Here is a 23,094-nt window from a genome sequence, read left to right on the forward strand (position 1 = left end):
TGGCGAGCTGGCCTGGGCTGCAGCCGCAGGCAGCCAGAAAGTAACTTACGTTACTTAAAGTAACGTAAGTTACAAACAATATATTTCACTGCTATAAAAACCAGCCCTGGAGTGGCTTGGTCTAAAACCGGCCCCCATGTCCTCAAGGTCGTTCGGCCACGGGCCGAACAACCGATAGCGCAGTCGGACCCTGAAGGCATCAATGGCTTCCGCCAGTCTGTACACTTGTTTTATCACTCCAGGGTATTTAAAACATCTTTTGCAGGCAGAGTGGAAGGCAGGAAAGTGAAATATACTTCCCCCTCCTCATGGCCACTCCACCTGCAGAACCACTGAGTTTGATGCCTGCATGAGATTTATTTTCATATATGCATAAAACGAATGGATTTCTGTACAATCTGCCTGTGTTTAAAACATGCTAAACGAAGATGGATACCATAGGAATCCGTTACAAATATTATCTGCAAAATGTAATTTGAAGCCGGCTTTTTAATTGTTGTGCAAAATGGAGAATGAAATGAGAGTGGCAGTGATTTTGCCTTTATTTAATTTATTTTTTCAGTCCATTTTGTAAAAAGGGAAAATTGGCTGCAGGAGACCCAACACTATCTAAGTGCTAACTTACGTTTGTGATTCCTTCCATGGAATTACAACTTTTACCAAAATGAGCCTCACCTATTGAATAGTTCATAAAATGAGTGTGAGTGTGTTTACAGACATCAATTTATTTACAAACTAGGCCAGATAGATTTACTTAAAGTATGCAGACTGGACCCTCCTACATTTGACAGGTTCTTTGTCGATGGGGGAATCCTACTAGGGAAACGTTTGTGTCCCTGAAATAATTCCCAGAATTCGCCCTTCCTTCCAGGGACAGATATTTTATATCCCTCTATGAATCCATAGACCCATCTAGCCTTTGGGCAATCGGCCATGCTTCTTTCAATGGCTCTGGAAACTCTACATAACCGATTATTTCAACATAAACTTGTAATACGTCCTTCTTTTGAGTGAGACAGTGCTGATAACCAAACAAGTGAAATGGAGTGTTTTGCCAATGGGACAATAGGCAGAATATATACTATACGTCTTAGATGCGAAATGTAGTGTATTGGCTGCATGACCATGCCCAGTGTCCATCCATACTCTGGGTGAAAGGTAGTTTGTCCATTAACAAATCTCCAGACCCCATCCCCAAAAAATGACAATCAATTCACTTTCCATAAGCAAACTGCTAGAGGGTATCAAACTTTCAGGTGACAGTCCAAATGGTTTTGTGAATCCCTTTGCTCATTCTTACCAAAAAAGCTTATCTTAAAAACTCATCCTTCCAAGTCACAGGCAGTCGTCACTGAATCCATCCTTCCTACAGGAGGGTTATATGTTCTTATATCGGCAGGTTTTTTTGGAGAGTTTTTAAAAAAAATATTTGGCCGAAAAATCTCATTGAAATTGTTTTTTATATTTGGGGGGGTTTCCCCCGAGCCACCTTTTCTTTATTATCTGGCACCTATTCCCCACACCCACCTACCTCTTGTATCCCCTTACCCACCATATTTTTCGATGAGTTTTCACGAAAAATAGCCTGCCGATATAACAACGTTGTACCTACAGGAGACAGTTCTTCCATTCCTTCCTGCAGGATGCAACCCTGCTGTCACAGTACATGACTAATTGATTTTGCAAAAATGACTTTACAGTTATGTTGCATAGTAATGCTGCTACACCACTCAACCACTATAATCCTAAAAGTAAATAAACTCAGAACAACCTACCTGCGACCACATAGATTAAAACACCTTACCACAAGTGAAGAAGAGTGGTGGAATAGGTTAATGAGTGGAGAATCCATAACTTTGACTGTGGCAACAGCCAAGTTTCTTGAAAGCCTAGAGTTGGAAGACAAACCAGTTGAGAACAAACAGAAAAATTATGATTTTAAAGAAGAAAGCACAGAAAGAGGAGAATTTTAACGATACAAAACAAATCAGAATCACACCATAATTCTCTTCAAATCCTAAGCCAAAAGAATGATTTTTTAAAAATTGTAATACAATTGAACACACACACAAAAAAAAAAGTACATCTGCCAGTATTGGTCCCCCCAACATTTCAACAGTGGTTGCTCCCCTGGAGCCTGTCGACATCCCGTTAGTCTGGTGGAAGGTGAACACAGACTAACCCTACAGTGAACAAAACAATACGGGGCAACAGACTGGAACCCTCTGCGCTTGTCAGAGCTATAGCCACTTGTAGACCAGGTTCAAGTTGGGAGAGAGACAAGTGTGTAGCTGCTGTGGGGAGTTGTGTATAGTAGGAACCTATACCCAAGTTATGCAAGAGACAATATAATATAAGAATGGACACAACCACACTGCACAATTACAAAAGTTATTTGGTTCTCAATTAACTAAGATGAATATAGCATATATTCATCTTAGTTAATTGAATCCAGATCACTTTTGTAATTGCAGTGTGGTTGTGTCCATTCTTATATTGCATTAACCCTACAGTGAGCAGTTTGTACTGTTTAAGCATACTGATGATACAGGGTGCGCTATACTAAGTCTCTATGAAAATGTTTTAAAAAAAGAAAAGTACCAAATGCATTTGAGAACAACCAAGACGAAGAACTTTATTGATTGCTTTGCTTTTGAGTCAGTGGTAATTTACGTGGCAGAAAGTAAAAAAAAATAAAAGTAGCAGTTTTTGCTCGAAAACGGAGTGCCTCCCTACTAGGTAGGGAGGGTTAGAGTCTATAAACGAACTCAAATCATTTGGTGGAAATTCCATTGGGCTCTTCTATAGTCCGTTTTTAGTTCATTATAATTGTGTTAAATTGGTAATCCGTGTGTTTAAAAAAAATATTGATATTTGTGAACAAGCCCTCATTCAATTGCCAATCAGTGTAATTTAAAAGCCTCTCTCTATTTGTTGCGAAATCCGGACAGCTTCAAGGCAAACTAATATAATAACAAAAGTGTAAAGTAGGCAAATATATGATATTGAATTTTTATTTTAAAAAAGCAGTTTCTATAAATAAGGATCATGACACTGCAGGTAAGCAACATCAGGAGTATGCAGGCATGTCATTTCTCCGTGATCTCCTTCCCTTGAGTTTGTATAGGTCTGTGTGAGGCTCTCGGTTTTTTATCCCATCGCTGTCAGTTTGTAGGCAGGGCTTGTTGTGGGCGGTTTTCGGCTAGGACTTTGACAACATTGCTTGGCAGGCGGCAGCCACTGGGCGAGCAGCAGCGCAGTGCTGCAGTGAGCCGCGAGCCGGGCCGCAGCCATGGCCGCCCCTCTGGCCCAATTCGACGAGGACTGGCAGGACTTTTACGAGTTTAAACCCCCAGCCTGCGCGTTGGACCAGGTCAACTCAAATGCCCCGTGTCCCGCGCTGCCCTCCGTCGGCACCCCATTGGGCGTGGAGGACTTGTCGGATCTGGACAACAGCTTCTCTGGTGGGGATATGGGCAGTTTCCAGTCCATGGAGGACCTGGTGAGCGGCTTCGACGAGCAGCTGACCGTCTGCTTCCGTAACTACAGCACGGCGACCGAGGACATCGCCCCCGTCAAGCCCATCACAGAGGAGAGCACCATGAAGGACGACGAGTGAGTGCGGGCACATTCTTCCAGGCATCCTCTCTGTAGGGGGCGTACTCCACTGCCCCACTGCACTCACAAGACCTCCTCACTGCAGGGCCCCGGAACCATCGGGAAGTGGGCACTGTCCCGGGGCACTATCTTGACCTGCCACCTCAAAAGCGTACCGGCCACTCACTCACTTACCTATCAGGCCCCTTCTTAGCCGGGAGCCCTTTGCCCATCACTGCACAGCTCTCTTATCTACAGGGTACATCTGTCCACTGGACAGCACCCATCCATCCTACGACGTCCCTCCGCAATGCCTGTCTCTGTCCAATTACCCCCTCGCAAATCCTTCAGTGCCTGTACACCTTTCGCCAGCTCAATACCCAGGGGCATGGACCCCCAATAACCTCCCATACCATTCTGCACTAAAGAGGCCACCTCAGCTAACTCCAGATTGTGCCATCACCCCTTCCCCCCAAACTAGCAGCATTCGCGGATTATACTGGAGTACCATTCCTGTCAACGGTGCAGCCCCACCTTTCCTTAACATCATGTCCCACTGACTGAACTCATCCCGGGAATCATCATTCCCCCTCAAACGCTGGCCAACAGCTACTATCGTTGTTCTTATCTTCCCCTTCCCACCTTTTTTTGCTCTTGGCAGTAATTCAGAACCGGACCCATTTTCCACTGAGTACTCGCACATTATGCGGCTCATTTCGTACACCAGAAAACATATGTCCTGCCATTATTTGATAACGGAACATTCCATGAATGTGACGGCATTAAGCCTTCTTGAAGAGAGGAATTTCAGACTAACCCTTCTCAGTTGATAGTGGACATTCCCATTTCTTCTAGGGAATTGTCAATATGAATATGTTGATGCATGCCTCCTGGTCTCAAGATTGAGCACATCATTGAAACGTTTCTCCATATCCAGTGCTGCCACATTTTGCAAAATGTTGAGTAGTGATAAGGATTATTACAAATGTCCCAGGCCATTAGAAACGGTGGCATGTGCATTCTTCTTTCCTGTTGTGGAGGATTTCCTTGTGGAGTAGAAACGCAGTAGAGGGTCTGAGTCAGGGATCTGGCTCTCCAGATGTTTTGGACTATGACTTCCATGATCCTTCCTCATTGACTATGCTGTATATGGCTGATGTGAGCTGCAGTTTAAAACTTCTGGAGAGCCAAAGGTTACAGACCCCTGCCTTAGAGACTCTACTGCATTTCTTCTCAGGGTGTCGGTTGTGAGTAAGATGCAAGGTTTCTGTGTCATAGTTAGCAAATGTTTAGTTACAAATATGATGCCAGCCTGTACCCTTTAATGTACATTTAAATGAATGGGCATGCTTCTATGTGATGGTTCTGCACATTTAATCACATCAAAGCACTACCCTGTAGGAGAAGTGAGTTGAGAATTCATTCAGAAACATTTGAGTTGTTCTGACGATTAGGTGGTTGGTTTAATTGTAGATGGCCATCTGAAGCATATCTGCACAGCCGAGGGTCCTTGTTCAGAAAAGCGTTTGTATCCCTTGTAATTGCAGAGGTATGGGGGTGAACGTTTTTGTTGGGTGGGCTCTAGAGGCGTCTGAATTCAGAAAAGCGTGAAAAAGCAATAGTTCAGACGGGCTCTGTAAACTAAATGATCGTCAGTGCACCACAGGGTCTGTGCCTAGACCAGGCCTCTAAGAAGAAGGCGTGAAGGCCAAGGGAGTCATTGAACCTGGGTTGAACTTGGGAAACTCAAATGTGGTTGGGCTTTAGTTTCTCAGTCCGCCCATTGTGTGGTTTCTTGTATCTGCTCTTTCAGAAGCCCTCCTGTCAGTTCCTTTTGGGTTGCCTCTGCTGTGAAGACATATCCCCCTTCTAAGCAAGCGCTAGGTGTTCTCACAATCATCTGCCTATCTCACTCCTTCCCAAACTTCCTCTGTGTGCTGCACGTCACCTCCGTGTATTAAAATGGGGCATCTGATTCAACCAAGTCGGGGTTATTGGGAGCATGCATGGCAACATGCCCCATTCCATTTGGGAGATGCTAGCCCAGTTCTGCTTTTAACTTTACATTCTGGGACTTGTAGTCCTGGATCTCCCTGTTATAAACCCCAGGGCATGTTGGCATGTATGAGAGAGCCTCTACACTTTATATGAAAAGCTGGATGGTGTGGGCAACTTGAGGATGTCCTAGATGGTAGACACAAGTAGAACTAAGTCTTTAATCTACACAAAAAGTGAGAATGCACGAGTTAGCATTTTCCACTTGTTTAAGTGAGTGTGTATTGTCGTGAATCCAGGGACAAGCCGCTGAGGGGAGGATATCCAGTTTGTGCACACCTGCTAGTATACTTTTGACCATTAAGGTATTTTTCATGGATCAAGTGTTATTTAAAGGAATTCTTAATGTTTTTGGTGGAGCGCTATTTTGTCACCTGGCGTCTAATTTCAAAGCGTTTGTCTGCTTTTGTGGACTGTATGTAGATGGAAGGTTAGGAATCCTTTCTTTATTATTGGGGAAACTGAGATACTAGAATGCGCAATGTACATGGAGTTGATCATGGAACTCAAATAATGTAAATCTTGATTTAAAAAAAACTTTAGAGAAACGTTTCGATGGGAATTAATAGATTAATTCTTAAATATTTTATTGAGAAATAAATGATTTTGTTCTCATTCCAATCTACAATGCTGGTAATCTTAAATGCATTCCAATGAGTGCATCATTTATGACCCTGTGGACGTACCAGTTATTTCAACTATTTAATATTTTAACATGAATGCCCATTTCATCTTGAAAATGGTGCATATTAACTGCAGTGGTAATGGTGGAAATGTAATAAGGTAGTAACTTCAACAGCCCCTTGGTCCTCACCAGCGTTCCAGTGCACTATGGAGTTCTGTGCTGTTGTCCTTTGCTACTTTGATTAAAGTCCAATATTGATTAGGAAGGAGCGTACAGTGTTCCCTTTTGTCCTCCTGAAAGAGGTTGGTGAACCTGAAAAGTCGATTTTCTGTTTGTGTGGATTCCTTTAAAAAATGGTTTACTTTAGGTGAACCTGAAAAGTCGATTTTCTGTATGTGTGGATTCCTTTAAAAATTGTTTACTTTATTAAAACAATCAGTGAAATAATAGGAGTATATTTTACAATACTCTCAATTAACTTGTTTAAATGGCCCATAGTCGTGGGTGAACATAGGTTTTCCATTCCTATGATGTTTTTGAGAAAATGTAATCACTCAATTTTTTTTGTGACAATTGTCAGTGCTAGAAGAGATGCCTTCAAATAGCTTTACTCGCCCTAGCATTTCATGTACTCGTGTTTAATCGTAGAATTGTATACAGTCTGTGCCATCTCGGCATGTTGTGCAAAATTTTAAGGACCTTATTTGAAAAATGCAGACAGACTTGGCAATATATCTTGAATTGACTTGTTTATTGGCAGCCAGAGCCTGCCTTCTCTGGTTCATGCACTATTAATCCAGAAGCGGTTATACCACATTTTTTAGTACTACCATCCAGCGCTCGAGTCCTAAAAAATGTGTTGGACTCTGACAAGCTTTGGGAAGTGACGTCACGGGATGTCAAAGTGAAAAATGCAAATTTCATCCAGGCTTGTCTTTCAAGATTGGGAAAAAAACACACATGACAAAAAAGCATTTGCTAAGTGAACAGATTTTATGACCTCACTGCTAAATGCAAGCACCTCGTAAATCTGAGAAGCTGTGACAAAACATGTCCTTTATGGTAATATGTCAGACATTTTGCATCTCCACGGCCCACGATTGCCGTGGTCAAGTGTATAATTTCAGAGGCCAGAGCCAGGGTTTGATTCCCGTCCAGTGCGCGAATACCGGCCGCAGCCTGTTTTATTAATTTAATTTGTAAAGCGTACATACAACCCAGAGGCATTGAGGCGTTGTTGCAGGTACAAGTCAAGAAAACCTACTTTGTCAAGCAATTGTGATTTTCCGTCACAAAAGAACAAGGGTGGCATAGGTGTAATTACAGTTGTATCACATTTACATATTAGCGAGGCATAATCATACATGATGATGGTACAGTGTGGTGGTGATAAAGAACAGTGTTTAACAAGTAGGTGTTGTGTGGAGGTGGGGTAGTGTGTTAGGAGAAGAGCTGAGTTTTGAGAGCTTTACGAAAGATCAGTAGGCTTTCTCAGCCCTCATGGCGGAGGCGGGGGTTGTTCCAGAGTTTGCTGGTAAGGGAAGCTTGAGCCTCCTGCTTTGCATCTCTTTACTTTGGGCAAGACTAGTCGATCAGTGTAGGGGGTCCTGGTGGGTCTTGAGGAGTGAGCTTTGGTGATTGTTTGGATTAGAGACTGCTGTATTGGAGAGACACTTGTGGGTAATGGAGAGAGTTTTAAAGATGATGCGCTCCTGGATGGGGAGCCAGTGTGATTCTCTTCTAGCTTGAGGGATATGTTCTTTTTTCGGGATGTGGAGAGCTGCTCTCAGGGCATTGTTTTGGATGACTTGTAGTTTCTGGATATTTCCAGAGGCGGTGCCTGTGAATAAGACATTGCAGTCGTCGGTCTTGGAGCCAATGATGGCACAGGCTATCTATCGTAAGGCAGTTATTTTCAGTGAGGAAGGGTCTGGCTGCGTTGAGGACCTTAGTGGCGTAGGCTGCTGATGAGGCAATGGCGCTTACTTGTCTAGACATAGTGAGTGAGGCGTCGAGGAAAACTCCTAGAGTCTTTACAGAGGTTGAGACAGGAATTATGCAATTGTCAGTCTGGAAGGCAGTGTATTGCTGTTGAGAGATTTGAGGGCATTAAATGAGCTGACAGTTAAGATCTCGGTCTTGTCGCTGTTGAGAAAGAGATGATTCACTGCCATCCATGCCTGTAGTGTAGAATAGATGTTGTTGAGGGTGGCAGAGTCATCTGTGTAGTTGCCTGAAAGTATGATCAGGATTTGAGTATCATCGGCATAGTTGGTGTAAGCTATACTGAGGGAGTCTAGGATATTAAAGAGAGGCCTGCTAAAGATGTTGTAAAGTATTGGGGCAATGCAAGACCCTTGAAGTACACCCCAGGTGATGGGAGTGGGCGAGGCATTTGAAATCTCTGAGAAGACCCTCATGACCTTACCTTCCAAGAAGGAAGCAATCCAGGCAGTGGCAGGCGGGGAGAAATTGGTGTAGGTGGTGGCACAGGATTTGCTGGTCAACCAGGTCGAATGCTGCAGATGGGTCTAGGAGGAGGAGCAAGGCCGAATTTCTTCATCCCAGATCTCGTCTAGCTGGTTCTTTAGGTTGAGAAGGGCAGATTCAGTCCTGTGCCCTGGGTGAACCTTAGGTGAAGCAACCCTAGGATTTTGTTGTCCTCCAGGAACTGCTGAACTTGCAGGTAGGCTGCACAGTCTAGTATTTTTTTAATAGGAAGGGGACAGTGGTGATTGGCCTATAGTTAGATGGAATGGCTGGGTCTAGTGAGGTTTTTCTTTTTAGGAGAGGGACGACCCACACTTCTTTTAGACTAGCTGGAACTGTGCTTTTAGCAAAGGATGTGTTTATAAAGGCTGTGTTGGCGGGGCTAACACGTCCGCGCAATCTTTGATGAGTGATACAGGGCATATATCGCCTTTGCATTTGGTGGGTTTCAGGCTTGTTGAAATTATGTATTTATTTTTTTAAACCCACAGGTGGGCAGCGGACACCGTCCACCCACGTGGTCCTTCAAATTGAGCTCTTCTACCATCTCCAACTAATCAATGGATATGCTTGTAACAACAATTGTATCATAATGTATGGTACAGCAATCAATATTTAAACAATAAAGCTGTTTTACCTGACACATTTTTATTTTTTTAACGTCAAATATCTACCTCTGTTTTTGAAGAGTATGTGAAAGCAATATCATCACAGCTCCCTAACACATGTTCTGACATCTCCAGAAACCTACCATGTTAACTGGTAGGACACCATATGCCTTTATACATCTTGGACACAGTTTATTTGTAGCGGCGCATTTGCAGAGACTCTTTAGTACACATTGAAGATTTTGTAGTCCTAGTACAGCTGTTTTGTGATTATTGGCTGAATCAGTTGGTTTTCACATCCATAATCGCGACTATAGATCAACTGTTGCAGTGCTAGATTAATATCACCAATGCCAGATAGTAACATAGCCAGATTTTATATTAATAAAGTAGATTCATCTATACATATCCATAATAGTTGTCCATACCATAATTCTTATGATCTAAATCAACTGTCACATAGCTGTATTAATCCTTTGCCCGGTTGTTCCTTTGCCCGGTTGTTTTTCCCTATGTGGATACCCACATTAATTATTCCACCTCTTGAATGGCTACTGCATAACTGTCTCAATTTGTCAGCAAAGCAAGTCTAACAATTGAATAAATCGACTCATAGTTGCATACCTAGATTATTTATTGCACATGCAAGGCATAAAATAAGCAGTGTCTCATAGCAATTTGCTATGCAGTTCTGTAGGTTTGCTAATTAAATTGACATTTGTGTAGCAAAACTTGCTATTTAAGTTATCCTGTTCAATGAAAGCACGGCTCACCCTGCATTCGTCTTTGGCCCTCAGGGCCCTCTCTCCACCCTCTTTTCTCTGCGCAAGTTCAAAGGGGCTAATGGAGGCAGAGAGTGAAGCAGTAATAGTCTCCTCCACTCTTATTGTGGGAGTACTAGGCAACATTTTATTTTTCAATATATTGCAAACCAGAAGTACATTTGGAGGATACTTTTATTAAGCTAACTACCCTGTCTGGCAAACACCAGTGTGCATTAACTTTTTTTTTTTTTTTTTTTTTTTAAGACAGTCATGCGATTCCATTCCTAAAAATGTAAGCTGTTACATAATGCATAATCAGTCTTGCGGCTGTCAAACACTGCATTGTCTCCATGCTTTAGAGTAAAGTTTAGTGTATCTAAATCTCATAGTTCAAACTATATTTCATTTTGTTGGGGAAGATGTATCATATTGAAGTGAACACTTTTGAAAATGTACATGCTCACACAACCAAAGGCTTTTAATGGCAAACCTAGTTCTGTGAGCTGCTGGTTGCATACATCTGTGCAACTGGTGCTCAATCCATGAGCTGATCCCATACTTCATCGCCCAGCTGCTTTATACCAGCTACCCTGAAAGTGAGATGGCAGCAATAAATAGTATTCCACCTAGTTTGGCCAGTCCTCTGCCTGCAATGCCATCCAATCTGCTTATTCCCTTACTTTCGTTCCTCTTACATAATGAATACACAAAGCTAATGAGATGTTTATACAAAGTAGTGATTAATAGTTCCATCCAGTCTGTACATCTACAGATCTACTGCAATACCATGCACTGTAGTAAGCCTCCAGAACTCGCTTTGCTCTATGATTAAGATTGCATTATATATTGGCACCTGTGGGAGAAAGCTGGCCATCTTTTTAGAGTTTATTTTGCAAGATCTATTTATTTGTGTCCATTCATGCAGCTAACCTTTTATGTTTTGCAGACACTCATCCAGCGCTCGCAAGTCTACTCGCCCACTCGCCTAGTCAAGTAGATTATTGGAATCGGTACCATTTGCAGGGGATGTTTGAACATTATATTTAACATTAACCCCTTTTTTCACCCAGAGCCACGCGGGTGCCTGGAGACTTCCCCAGGGTGGTAGCGGTGCACGGTATGTGGTATAAATCAACATAACATATACTTTACAGTAAATGTCAAAGGTTCTGCAGTGCATGGCTGGCCTCTGGTTGGCAGCAGTGTGCCAAAGAAAGTGGTTTTGTGGTCACATGCCCCATTTTACAGAAAGCGCATTTACATTTTTTGTCATCTGTTGCCATGAGTCGAGTGCATTTCTCTTAGGTCAAGTAGGTAAACAAAGTTACTCAACCTGCAGGTCTAGCAGAATTTTAAAGAATTTGCAAGACCTGACTCATCTCACGATTGTCTTACTTTAGTAGTACACAGAAATGCTACATTGTTGCTCATTTTATGTCTTGGGTACAAATAACTTCTGGTGACATTACAAATATTAGTACAACATTGTTAATCAAATGGGCTTGTTTGCTAATCGAGAACATTTTAATTAGCAATCTCTGCTAATCAATTTTTGAAAACTAATTGATGCCTTGATATGCAGATTCATTGTGGCGTGGCTATATTTATTTGATGCATACCTAGATTCATTTTTACATAAGTAGATTGATAGTTGGATGAGTTCTATTCTTCTATAGCCCAATGAACCTTTCACACAAGAAGGTATCAATTCGTTTTAAAAAATGGATTAGCAGAGTTTGCTAATTAAACTACCTTGATTAGCAAACAAATTTATTTGATTAGCAATTTTGTACTAATATTTTAATGTCACAATTTCTACCCAAGACCTAAAATGATCATCAATATAGCACTTTTGTGTACTGCAGAAGTAAGGCATTTGTGAGATCAGCGTCAGTAAAATGTAATGGTTAGCTGCATGAATGGACACAAATAAATAGATATAAAAAAGGCTGTGAAAACAGGTTTTCAGTGCAAGGCTCTGTGCAGCTGGGTCCAGACTGTGTTGCACAGGGCAGTGTCACATACGTTGTATGACCTACATGCTTGACTCCTCATTTGCTCTGCCAGGAGAAATTTAGATGTTTCAGAAATCAAAAAGTTTACAGTGTTAAAGGAAAGTCATAGCCTTAGACTATGTTATGTTATGTTACTTTGCATTTATATGGCGCCTTATGTACCATTGGTATGGTCTCAAGGCGCTGGTAGGTTGACCGCACTCGGGAACCGAAGTTCAGGTCAGTAGAGAGAATAGAGAGAGTCAAAAGGTGTGTGTGAGCACCGGATATGTGTGCAGCTGGTGTGGCATTTGTGTAATAGCTGCTTCTTAGCGGTAGGTGTGGAGGTTGAGGGATCAAGAGTATGTGTTCGTTCTGGCAGGTTGTTATCCAGACCGATTTGGCTGCGTTAGGCCTCAGGAGAAACGCCTAGGCTGGAGGGTGTGTAACCAGCAGAGTTTAGTTAGGGTGATGGGGAGTATGAGTCAAATGATGGTATGAAAACAGCTATACCGAATGGTGTCATAGTATCGCTGTGTTCTAATTGAGTGGAGATGTGAATATGGTGGTTTACCTTAGCTGCTTGAGATCGAGCCCACTCCAATAGTTCCATGTACTCCGACTGTTCCATGCATTACGACAGTTTCAAGCACTCAAAACCATTTCTTTCAATGCCCTCCAAACCATGTAAATCACACCATTCCATGCACTCCAGTCTGTTCCATGCACTCCAGTCTGTTCCATGCACTCCAGTCTGTTCCATGCACTCCAGTCTGTTCCATGCACTCCAGTCTGTTCCATGCACTCCAGTCTGTTCCATGCACTCCAGTCTGTTCCATGCACTCCAGTCTGTTCCATGCACTCCAGTCTGTTCCATGCACTCCAGTCTGTTCCATGCACTCCAGTCTGTTCCATGCACTCCAGTCTGTTCCATGCACTCCAGTCTGTTCCATGCACTCCAGTCTGTTCCATGCACTCCAGTCTGTTCCATGCACTCCAGTCTGTTCCATGCACTCCAGTCTGTTCCATGCACTCCAGTCTGTTCCATGCACTCCAGTCTGTTCCATGCACTCCAGTCTGTTCCATGCACTCCAGTCTGTTCCATGCACTCCAGTCTGTTCCATGCACTCCAGTCTGTTCCATGCACTCCAGTCTGTTCCATGCACTCCAGTCTGTTCCATGCACTCCAGTCCGTTCCATGCACTCCAGTCCGTTCCATGCACTCCAGTCCGTTCCATGCACTCCAGTCCGTTCCATGCACTCCAGTCCGTTCCATGCACTCCAGTCCGTTCCATGCACTCCAGTCTGTTCCATGCACTCCAGTCTGTTCCATGCACTCCAGTCTGTTCCATGCACTCCAGTCTGTTCCATGCACTCCAGTCTGTTCCATGCACTCCAGTCTGTTCCATGCACTCCAGTCTGTTCCATGCACTCCAGTCTGTTCCATGCACTCCAGTCTGTTCCATGCACTCCAGTCTGTTCCATGCACTCCAGTCTGTTCCATGCACTCCAGTCTGTTCCATGCACTCCAGTCTGTTCCATGCACTCCAGTCTGTTCCATGCACTCCAGTCTGTTCCATGCACTCCAGTCTGTTCCATGCACTCCAGTCTGTTCCATGCACTCCAGTCCGTTCCATGCACTCCAGTCCGTTCCAAGCACTTCAACCATTTTATGCACTGCTCCTTTCATTCGTTCTACCCCACGTTATCTTTTCTCCATGCATCATCCATCCACATACGTCATCTTCACATGTTCTGTTCACTTAACTGTTTCCACCCATTTCACACGTTCTATCCACTTCACTCGTTTCACCCACTTCACTTGTTTCGCCCACTTCACCCGTTCCTTCCACATGCTTCACCCGTTCCATCCACATGCTTCACGCGTTCCACCCTGTTCATCCGTTCCACCCAGTTCATCTGTTCCACCCAGTTCATCCGTTCCACTCGCATACTTCACCTGTTTCAACTTCATACTTCCTCCTTTCAACCATATTTTTCACTATATCCATCCACTTCACCCGTTTCATCCACATACTTCAATCGTTCTATTCAATATATTTGACCCATTTTGTCCACATACTTTACCCGTATCGTCCATAAACATTACCCTTTCTTCCAGCTCCAACCTCCGTTGCTACCACCCACTTCACTTGTTTCTTCTCCTTACTACACCCGTTCCCTCCAACCACTTCAGCCGTTCCATCCACATAGATCACCCGTTTGCTCCGCACTCTACACCCGCTCCGCACCCGCACCATACCCTACATCCGCTCAACACCCTACATCGGCTCCACTCTATTATCCATTCACACCCTATATCCGCACCACAACCTACGCGCTTCATCTGGTCCACCACTCACTTTGTTCGTTTAAAAAAATATTCATTTTTTTACTCATTCTAATTAGTTTGTCCTTTTTAGCTAACCAATGGAGGTTATTAGTTTTCGATTTCTTGCTCGGATCATGATGCTACATTGCTATTTATGATCTAGCATTTGGCAAAGTCATTGCGATGCTGTTATCCAGTTTGAGTTTGGGTCGGTTTTAGTAATTTGCGGAAAGACATGAGGTCTTCAGTGAGTCGGATGTGAGGTGGGAGTGCGTTCCACAGCGTGGGGGCCAAGGCTGAGAAAGATGATCCGCCTAACCTAACTGAGTTTGTTTTTGGTATGACTGCGTCGGCTGAGCTTGATCTTAGAGTATGTGCAGGGTGATAGGGTTTTAGTTTGTCTTGAAGATATTGAGGTCCGGTTTTATGCAGTGTTCGGTGAGAAATGCATAAGGTTTTGAAGGTCACCCTTCGGGCAACCGGAAGCCAGTGCAGAGTTTTGAGGGCTGGGGAGATGTGGTCTCTCGGGCCAAGCGCTAGTAGCAGTTTGGCTGCAGCGTTTTGTGCTCTTTGTAGTTTAGTCAGTTGGTATGCGTGGATTCTGAGGTAGAGGGGGTTATCGTAGTCCAGTCTTGATATAACAATTGATTGGACCGCGGAGAGTCTGTTGGCAAAGGCGAGGTATGGAAAAATGCGTCTAAGAGTTTTAAGGTGGTAGTGGCAGGACTTTGAGACGTTGTTGACTTGGCGCGAGAGTGTTAGGTCAGAGTCTAGGGTGCATCCAAGATTTTTTACTGAATTCGAGGGGGTCGGTGAGTTGCCCATGGCAGATTGCCAGGGTAGTGGGTGTGGAAGAAGTTTGGTGTTGCCACATACCATGATTTCGGTTTTGGAGGGGTTTAGCAAGAGGTGGTTTGTGGTCATCCAGAGCTCTATGTCGAGGAGGCAGGAAGCAAGGTCAGGTCGGCAGTTCGGTTTTGAATTCAGGAGATTTAGAATTTGTTTCATCAGCGTAGTTGTAGCACAGGATGTTGTGTGAACGAATTATTCGTGGGAGGGTGGCCATGTAGAGATTGAACAGGAGGGCTGATAGGCATGCTCCTTGTGGAACTCCTGTGGCGACTGGTCGGGCTTGGGAGGAATAGGTGGAGAGTAGGGTTATTTGGTTCCTATTTTTGAGGAAGGATGCTATCCATTTGAGAGCGGTTGCACAAATTTCTAGGGAGTGGAGGCGGCCAAGGAGGATTGAGTGGTTGATTGTGTCGAAGGCGGCGGATAGGTCAGGAAGGATTAATGCGGCGCATCCTGCAGAATCTGCCGTGTTTTTAAGGTCATCCCAGATTGAGGTTAGGGTGGTTTCGGTTCCGTGTCGGGCTCTGAAACCTGATTGAGCGGGGTCTAGGAGATTGTTGGCTTCGACAAAGGCATTTAGTTGGGAGTAGGCAGTTCGGTCGATGAGTTTGGCAAGGAACCTTGTGCTTGAGATGGGGCAGTAGTTTTTGGGCTTGAGATGGTTGAGGGAAGGTTTTTTTATTAGAGGTTTGATGTGAACTGTTTTTTATGCGTCTGGAAAAATTCACGAGGCAAGGGAGTCATTTATGATGGCTCTTGCATGTTCTCCTACGCAGGTAGATGCCCAAATTTCTTTGACGGTTGTGGCCGGGCAAGGGTCCAGCGGAGAGCCGGATGGTAAGTACGTAGTATGGTGTTGCGGCAGGCAGGGTAATTGCCAGCTTCAGGTGGACAAGATGGCCCTTGCCTGTCATTGATATGGTTTTCAATATAGCATTAAATGCCACTTTCGGTGGTGGGCAGGGCCGCTAACGGCCCTCAACCCTGAGCCAGTTAGAACCAATCACCTCATTCTAGCACTGTATATCCATGAAAATGTTTTTTATCATCATAAGTACTCCGAGCCACCATCTGTGGTGCAGATGCCTATTTTGGTCTTCGGCACTTTTAAGAGTGGAGGAGATGATAACTGTTGCACTCTCTCTCCATTGGCGCCTTTGAACTTGCAGTGAACAAAGAAAAGAGGGGGAGGGACCGCTGAAGGCAAGAGAGGAATGCAGATGCAGAGTGAGCTGTGCTTTCAATTTAAATAGCAAGCTGTGCTGCACAAGTGTCAGTTTAATTATCAAATCTACAGATTTGCATAGCAAATTGCTATGTGACACTGGTTATTTTATGCCTTGCACTACTCTCTATTGCAAACCCAGATCAATTCTCACACCACTAGATCTAGTGCCTCACAGCTAGATGTATTTTTACACGGCCAGATACATTCTGTCCTACCACTAGATTAACTCGCTTCATATGAACATTAATTGCCAGATAGCCGATTTACTGTTGCATAATCAGATCAAATGTTTTACACACTAGTTTGTGTTGCTTGGACAGATTAATTTATTCTCACCACTCAATTATTGCAAAGCCAGGTTTTTTTTTGTTGCATATCCAGATTAACTGCTGCATCACGACGTTTATTGTTACAAGCCAGATTCTTCATCGCAGAGCAACATTCATTTCCTCACACAACTTGATTTGGCTGCATAGCAAGATTATTGTTGCAATACCAGCTTCATTTTGTAACTAGTTTGCATAGCTACATTAGGTGTTGCATACCTTAATTATTGCATAAGAAACATTATTGTGCATATCCAGATTGTTGCATAGGTATATTCATTTGTTTATTGCATAGGCAGACTCATTTTTGCATAGCTATGTTTGTGTTGCATATTTAGAGTAATGTTCGCTTACCAAGATCTATTGTTGCCTCGTTTTATTGCTGTCCAACTGTACTTTCCTTCATGTAACCACTGTTTTTCTACTCTATACTAACCTAAGCCCCTCTAAAATCTCCTACCACCTTAGAATGCACACATTACCCGTCCCCCATGTCTACCTCAGGCTTATCTGTGACCACATCGAGTTACGGAGAAGCTCACTTGTTCAGTTTTCCCACCACACCCCCAGCTTCACATTAGCAGTTAGCACAGACCGACAGCGCGATCATTTCAGATCTTTTATTCTCCCCTCCCGATAACCATATTCCTAATTGTTACCCGGCGAGGGTCAATAAGCGTGTTCCAAGCAAGCTCATTGGCTGTTTCCCGGGCCTTACTGAGAAGGCTCTGAAACCTCTGGTTCACGGCTGCGGCACCGGGGTTCCTTCCGTGACTGCCCACTATGGCAAGGAAGAAGGGACTGTTTGTATTCCCTTCTACCATCCCCGGCAGCCATTTTTTTATTTTATTTTATTTGCTCAACTCGATAAACGGTTGCAGTGTCATTTCTCGACTTGAGAAAAATTGCACTTAGTACCTTTGTACGACGTGCCAGGGTTTTAATGGCAATATGACCCTCGGATGGAGACCAGTACCAGTTGGGTAATGCTCCCCGGGCTCCTTTAAAGCCCTTGCTAAGCTCAAGCTTCTAACTATGGCCGCAGGGGCAATACCCGACCGGTAATGACCCCCCCTTGTTACGTTGTTGTTTGGTGGTGAAGGGAAGGAAGTGTTATGAATGAATCTGAACATGTTGACTGGACCTGAGTGTTTACAGTGCTTGAGTGATGTCAGTGGCTGAGTTATGTCATGTGTGGAATGTCGGATGAGCGGAATGATGTTTGGTGTGAGGATCTCACCTTTGTTGCCAGTTTAAGATGGGAAGTTCTTCAGGCAGTTTAGGTAAGGTAGTACTTTATTTGGTTACATCAAGGAGATACATATGTTGACAGGACAAGTATAGGAGCAGGGAGGAAGCTCACTGGCTCCCAACAGCTACGCTACATGATTACCAACTGCCTAGGATGGAACACTCACACCAAACAACATTACACTCATCCTACATTCCACACATGACATCACTCAGCCACTGACATCACTCAAGCACAGCAAACACTCGGGTCCAGTCAACATGCTCGGGTTCATTCATAACACCCCCCTCCTCCTCCCCATCAGGCCATATTTCCTAAGTATCACCGCCAAACCCATAGAAACAGACTGACAGTCAAGAATCTGAAGCTTCCAACATCACATGTTTTGCATCTGCCTGTCCCTCTATTCGACAAACAACCTCCACCCGCTGCGCCAACTCTGCTCTTACAGTGCTACATGCAGCCAGGCCACCAAAATGGCAAAAGGTAGCCATGTAAAACCACTTTACTTTACATCACAATGCTTGGTCCAAAATAAATTGGGAATCATTTCTTTGATTGCCATTTCCCGCAATCTCAGCCAGACTTTCATGTTCAATGTCAACCTCTTACACAGAGTGGATAGCTAATGTGGGGAGGCGAAAACCTTAAGTTCCTACTTATTTAAAGTTCAAAGTGAGTGGTTGTAACTGTGTATCTTTTAGGATAAAGCTGGAACATCTGAAGGCAGATGTTCTGTCTCTACTTCATTGATGTTTTTTTTATTTGTCATTCGGAAAGTGTTGTCCCAATGTATAAAACCACAGTTATCTCAGAGGTTCAACTCCATTTTTTGCTGACGCTGTTATATACATTCCCACAATGGCGGATGAGAATAATCTAGTGCAGAGCTTTTACTAATCTGATGCCTAATGTCACAATAAAAGAGGATGTGAATCTTCACCTTCTTCAGACAAAGCTTATAATAGAATTTGAGAACAAATCCGAATGACCGTAGGGAAAGGAATAGGCTTTGTTCATACATAGTAGGGGGGGGAGGTGAGTGAGAAAAAGATTGGATAAGCAGTATCTAAAAACGGAACCTTGGTTTTGGGCATTACAAAATAAGTGGGACCAACCTCTGGGAACTAAGCGCTGCTACATAGTATGCCGCATATCCAACTTCCACAAGAATGCAAACTTGTTTGTCCATTCTATATGATCAGTTATGCTTTAAATCTCTATAAGCTGTGTCCTAATTCTTCTTATGTAAACATAAAAAGTACCAAGAGTGTGTGTGTGAAGGCTGATTCCAGAACAAACGGGGAGGTTTTCCATTGAACATCATGTCAGGCAGCCCTACAGATAAAGGGTTTATTAGCCACTTTTACCAGTGGTCGAAGTGGGGGGGGGGGGAGGGGCGAGTGGTTGGGACTTGGGAGCGGTGCTTCTCTACTTTTTACTGTTCCTATAAAGTCAACCTCTTACACAGAGTGGATAGCTAATGTGGGGAGGCGAAAACCTTAAGTGCCTACTTATTTAAATTTTATTTTAAAAAGAAACCATTCCGGAATGGTTTAATTTTAAAATAAAAGGGTAGGAAGAAGTTGAAACGTACATATCAGTGCACTGCACTGACCATTCCCTTTACCAGCAGGCGCGTTTGTTTGGGGGTTTGGATTGCGTGGCGGAGGGGGCGTGGCAATGGGCTTTGTTGCGAGCGGGTGCAGGCCAGCAAGGAACTTCCACTACTTCTTTTCGTACACTTCGACCACTTACTTTTACTACCTAAAAATGGGCAAATACTCCCCAAAAATATAAATGGGGAGTAAAAATACTCCCAACCAAAAAAATAGGAATCCGACACATAGGGGCTTGTCCCCCTGCTTTTATCCTCACAATTCCATTGATATGTTTGAAGAGGTAGCACATATAGTACCACAGGAAGAAACTGCTATTATTACTGCTTGATCGGAAAAAATAAACACGCATCTTTTAATGTACATGCATAACAAGGTGTAAAAACATTCTCACTTATAAAATACTTCCACTGGAATTTGGACTTGAAGCTTTTACTCCCTAAAAAATCATTTTAATCCCAACTTTAAAAACTAAGGAGTAAAATACTCCCATCTCCAAATCTTATCTGGAGCACTGATCCCATGTAATTAATACAGAAACATAAAACCACAAGTCCAGTACAATAATAAACCTAGCATAGCAAAATATGCATCAATTTTATAGACAAGCTTTAAAAATGTTTTTACAAAAAGAAATGCATGCACAAAAAATGTGACTGGTTCATTTTCTAAATGGTGACGTATGTGCAAATATGTTGAAATAAAAGTTTTTTTGGGTAAAATTGACACCGATCATAGTCAAAGTTAATTTAAAAATACTGGAAACATAAATCCCAACATGTTTCCGTTGTATGATTGCAAGAGTTTTGCCAGGGGCTGTCAAACCAGTGACTGGTGATGGCGATACGGTTACTTGAACAAGGCAGAACAATCAACCAATAATAGCACTTTCATGCTGGTTTGTTCACAAGTAAAAATGAAGACCAAAAGTAGTTCAAATTGTGCCTTGTTCAAGCAACTGTATTATTGCCATCACCAGTTACTGTTTGGACGGCCCCTGGGCTTGTGATCATATTTTTCTGTATTAATTACCTGGGATGATGTTCAACTGCAACCCGGCCAATTTTCTTTCTGAAATCACTTTTCACACATGATTGGTTCTTTTGTGTGTTCGTGATTTAAAAGCCAAGTTGACATTGACCACTTTTCTAGGCTAATCCCCTTTATTAGTTGTTGGAGAAAAGATTTCCTTATGAACAGGCACAGAAACGGAGTTCATGACTGTATGACACGAGGTGGCCTGGTGAATCAAACGTAGAGCATGATAGATGTTGGTGTCAAGCTAACCAGCAGTTTTGATCCCTGAATACGTTTTAATTTTAATTTCTTTATTTTTTTATTCCCTCAACTCCCCTTTGATGGACGTTCTGGGCAAAATTGTAATAGAAACCCTAGAAATTCAGGAAAAACACTTCAGTCAAATTGACATTTCGGCTTCAAGGCAAAACCTGACAATCGCTGAAATGATCCATTAATGTCCCTGTGGAAATTGACTTTTAGGGCCTTATTAAGAGAATTGCGGTATCCCCAGAGCAGAAAGCACCATACACATTCATCATCATTACGTCACTTGTGGCATGCTGGGAGCTTGGATTTTGATCTGGTCAATGTGACTAGCTGACCTCGTAATCCAACATCGTTCTTACATACTTTGTAAAAAAAAAAAAAAAAAAAAAAAAAAAAAAAAAAAAAAAAAAAAATCATTACGTCACTTGTTTTGGCAGTAAATCCTGCCAAATTATGAGTGGCAAGGTGGCAATGCTGTTCCCATTTTGGTGTCTCATTGGACTCCATTGGGGTTTTGGAGGAGTTCTCACTGGTGGTAATTATGCAGACGGTAATTCCTCAGTTTATTGCAGGTAATGTAGAGGGAAAAACCTTCAACCAAGTGCTGGATGTTTTCCCTCCACATCCTCTCCAAACTAAGACTATAGTAGTCCGGAGATGACATTTTTTCCCCGTTCACCACCATACTCTAAATGAGGGAATTGTCTAACATACAATGTCACACCACTATAGGGTGGTAGTAGAGGTTGCTGTCTGTGAAACAAGCCATATCATCTTCTATACCCAGTTGCACTACTATTATATTGATTAAAAGGTTTTTTAAAAGTTTTCCACAGCGTCACAATTTATTACAGTGAACCTATGACATGGGGTTTACAGTTGGCTTCTCAAATTATTATTATTGGGGTATTTTCTTGAGCGCAGACCTAGCTTTGCGAAGCAAAGGAGCACTTTACAATCATAGGGGAAGAACAAGATTAGGGAGAGAAGAAACAAGGGAGTGGAGACTTAATAACAGGGGAAAGTATGTAATTTTCAGCAATGGAACTACAAGTGACTAAGGGTGACCTGTGTCAAACCACTCTGGGAAAAGCATTACTCCTGTGGGGTTTGGTTCAGTGGTGGCATACATTCCCTTTATTTTAATGGAGGAAATTGCTGCAGGGGCTTCTGTCTCCCTTGTGCTGCCAATCATGAGGGAGTTGTGAGTTATCTCATTCCCAGTGTTTCTGGTAGTGTGGGTTGGAAGTGAGGTTCAGTGGTCCATTAACTGTATGGGTGAGGCTGCGCCTCCCACTCAGGGTATCAAGTGAGTGCAAGGTGTTTGTTCCCCAAGGCTGCTCCCTTTTGGTGGGTGGAGAACACTCCTGTGGGTTACCCAGTCTTCCCCATTATCTGCCTGACTCCAAATCTGTAAGTGCATTTTGCTGGTCCGTTCGATTTTACTCTGTTGGGAACAAGGGAGACGTAGCCCCTTTTATTGTTGGTTTCTTAACATGGCTTAGGCACTTTGGCACAGGGACGTGTTTTCTACCCTTCTTCCTTGCAAATGCAACCTAACTCAGTCTTCTGTATGATCCACCCACTCCCAGGTCTAAAATTGCATTGCAGTATTTGGTATTGTTCAAGAAGCGAATTATGGGACATGTTGTTGTTTTTTCTGGTATTGTTGATGTGGAAAATTCTGTGTGGTCACTTCTCCATTTAGTTGTGGTCACCGATCTTTGTGTGGTTTGACATGCCACACGTAATGTGGCAGAGGTTGTGGTGGAAGGGATTAACGAATTAACACATTTGCTGCATGAAAATCTGTATATAACATAACATATATGTAAGTCCTGTGGCATGACTCTAACATTAATACCACAGCAAATATGCCTGTAACCATATCCTTAAGCAAAGCGCCCAGATCCCCCAGGGCTTGGCTGCGCTCAATACATTTATAAATAAAGGGAGGAGGAGACGCATCTAGAGTTTTAGAGAATAGTTGGAAAGAAAGGATGTGACTGGTCTCGATATTCTGTTGAATGTTGCTGTAGACTGTTAGGATTTTTAATCAATGAAG

At 43.1% G+C, this 23,094-nt stretch overlaps 1 protein-coding gene across 3 annotated transcripts in view; it reads left to right on the top strand.

Moving 5' to 3' along the window:
- The first annotated feature begins 3,210 nt into the window (after window positions 1-3,210).
- FEZ2 (fasciculation and elongation protein zeta 2) overlaps window positions 3,211-23,094 on the top strand; it is a 573,054-nt gene continuing 553,170 nt past the window's right edge. For 2 of the 3 annotated variants that reach the window (XM_069607917.1, XM_069607919.1), the window contains exon 1: window positions 3,212-3,615. In XM_069607917.1, coding sequence (XP_069464018.1) covers window positions 3,293-3,615 — 323 coding nt within the window. In that variant the 5' untranslated portion in view covers window positions 3,212-3,292. Of the gene's footprint in view, window positions 3,616-23,094 lie in introns of all 3 variants that reach the window. The other variant, XM_069607918.1, reaches the window with a different exon arrangement.

Source organism: Ambystoma mexicanum, chromosome 4q, assembly GCF_040938575.1.
Source record: "Ambystoma mexicanum isolate Mex_15411 chromosome 4q, UKY_AmexF1_1, whole genome shotgun sequence".
Lineage (NCBI taxonomy): Eukaryota > Metazoa > Chordata > Amphibia > Caudata > Ambystomatidae > Ambystoma > Ambystoma mexicanum.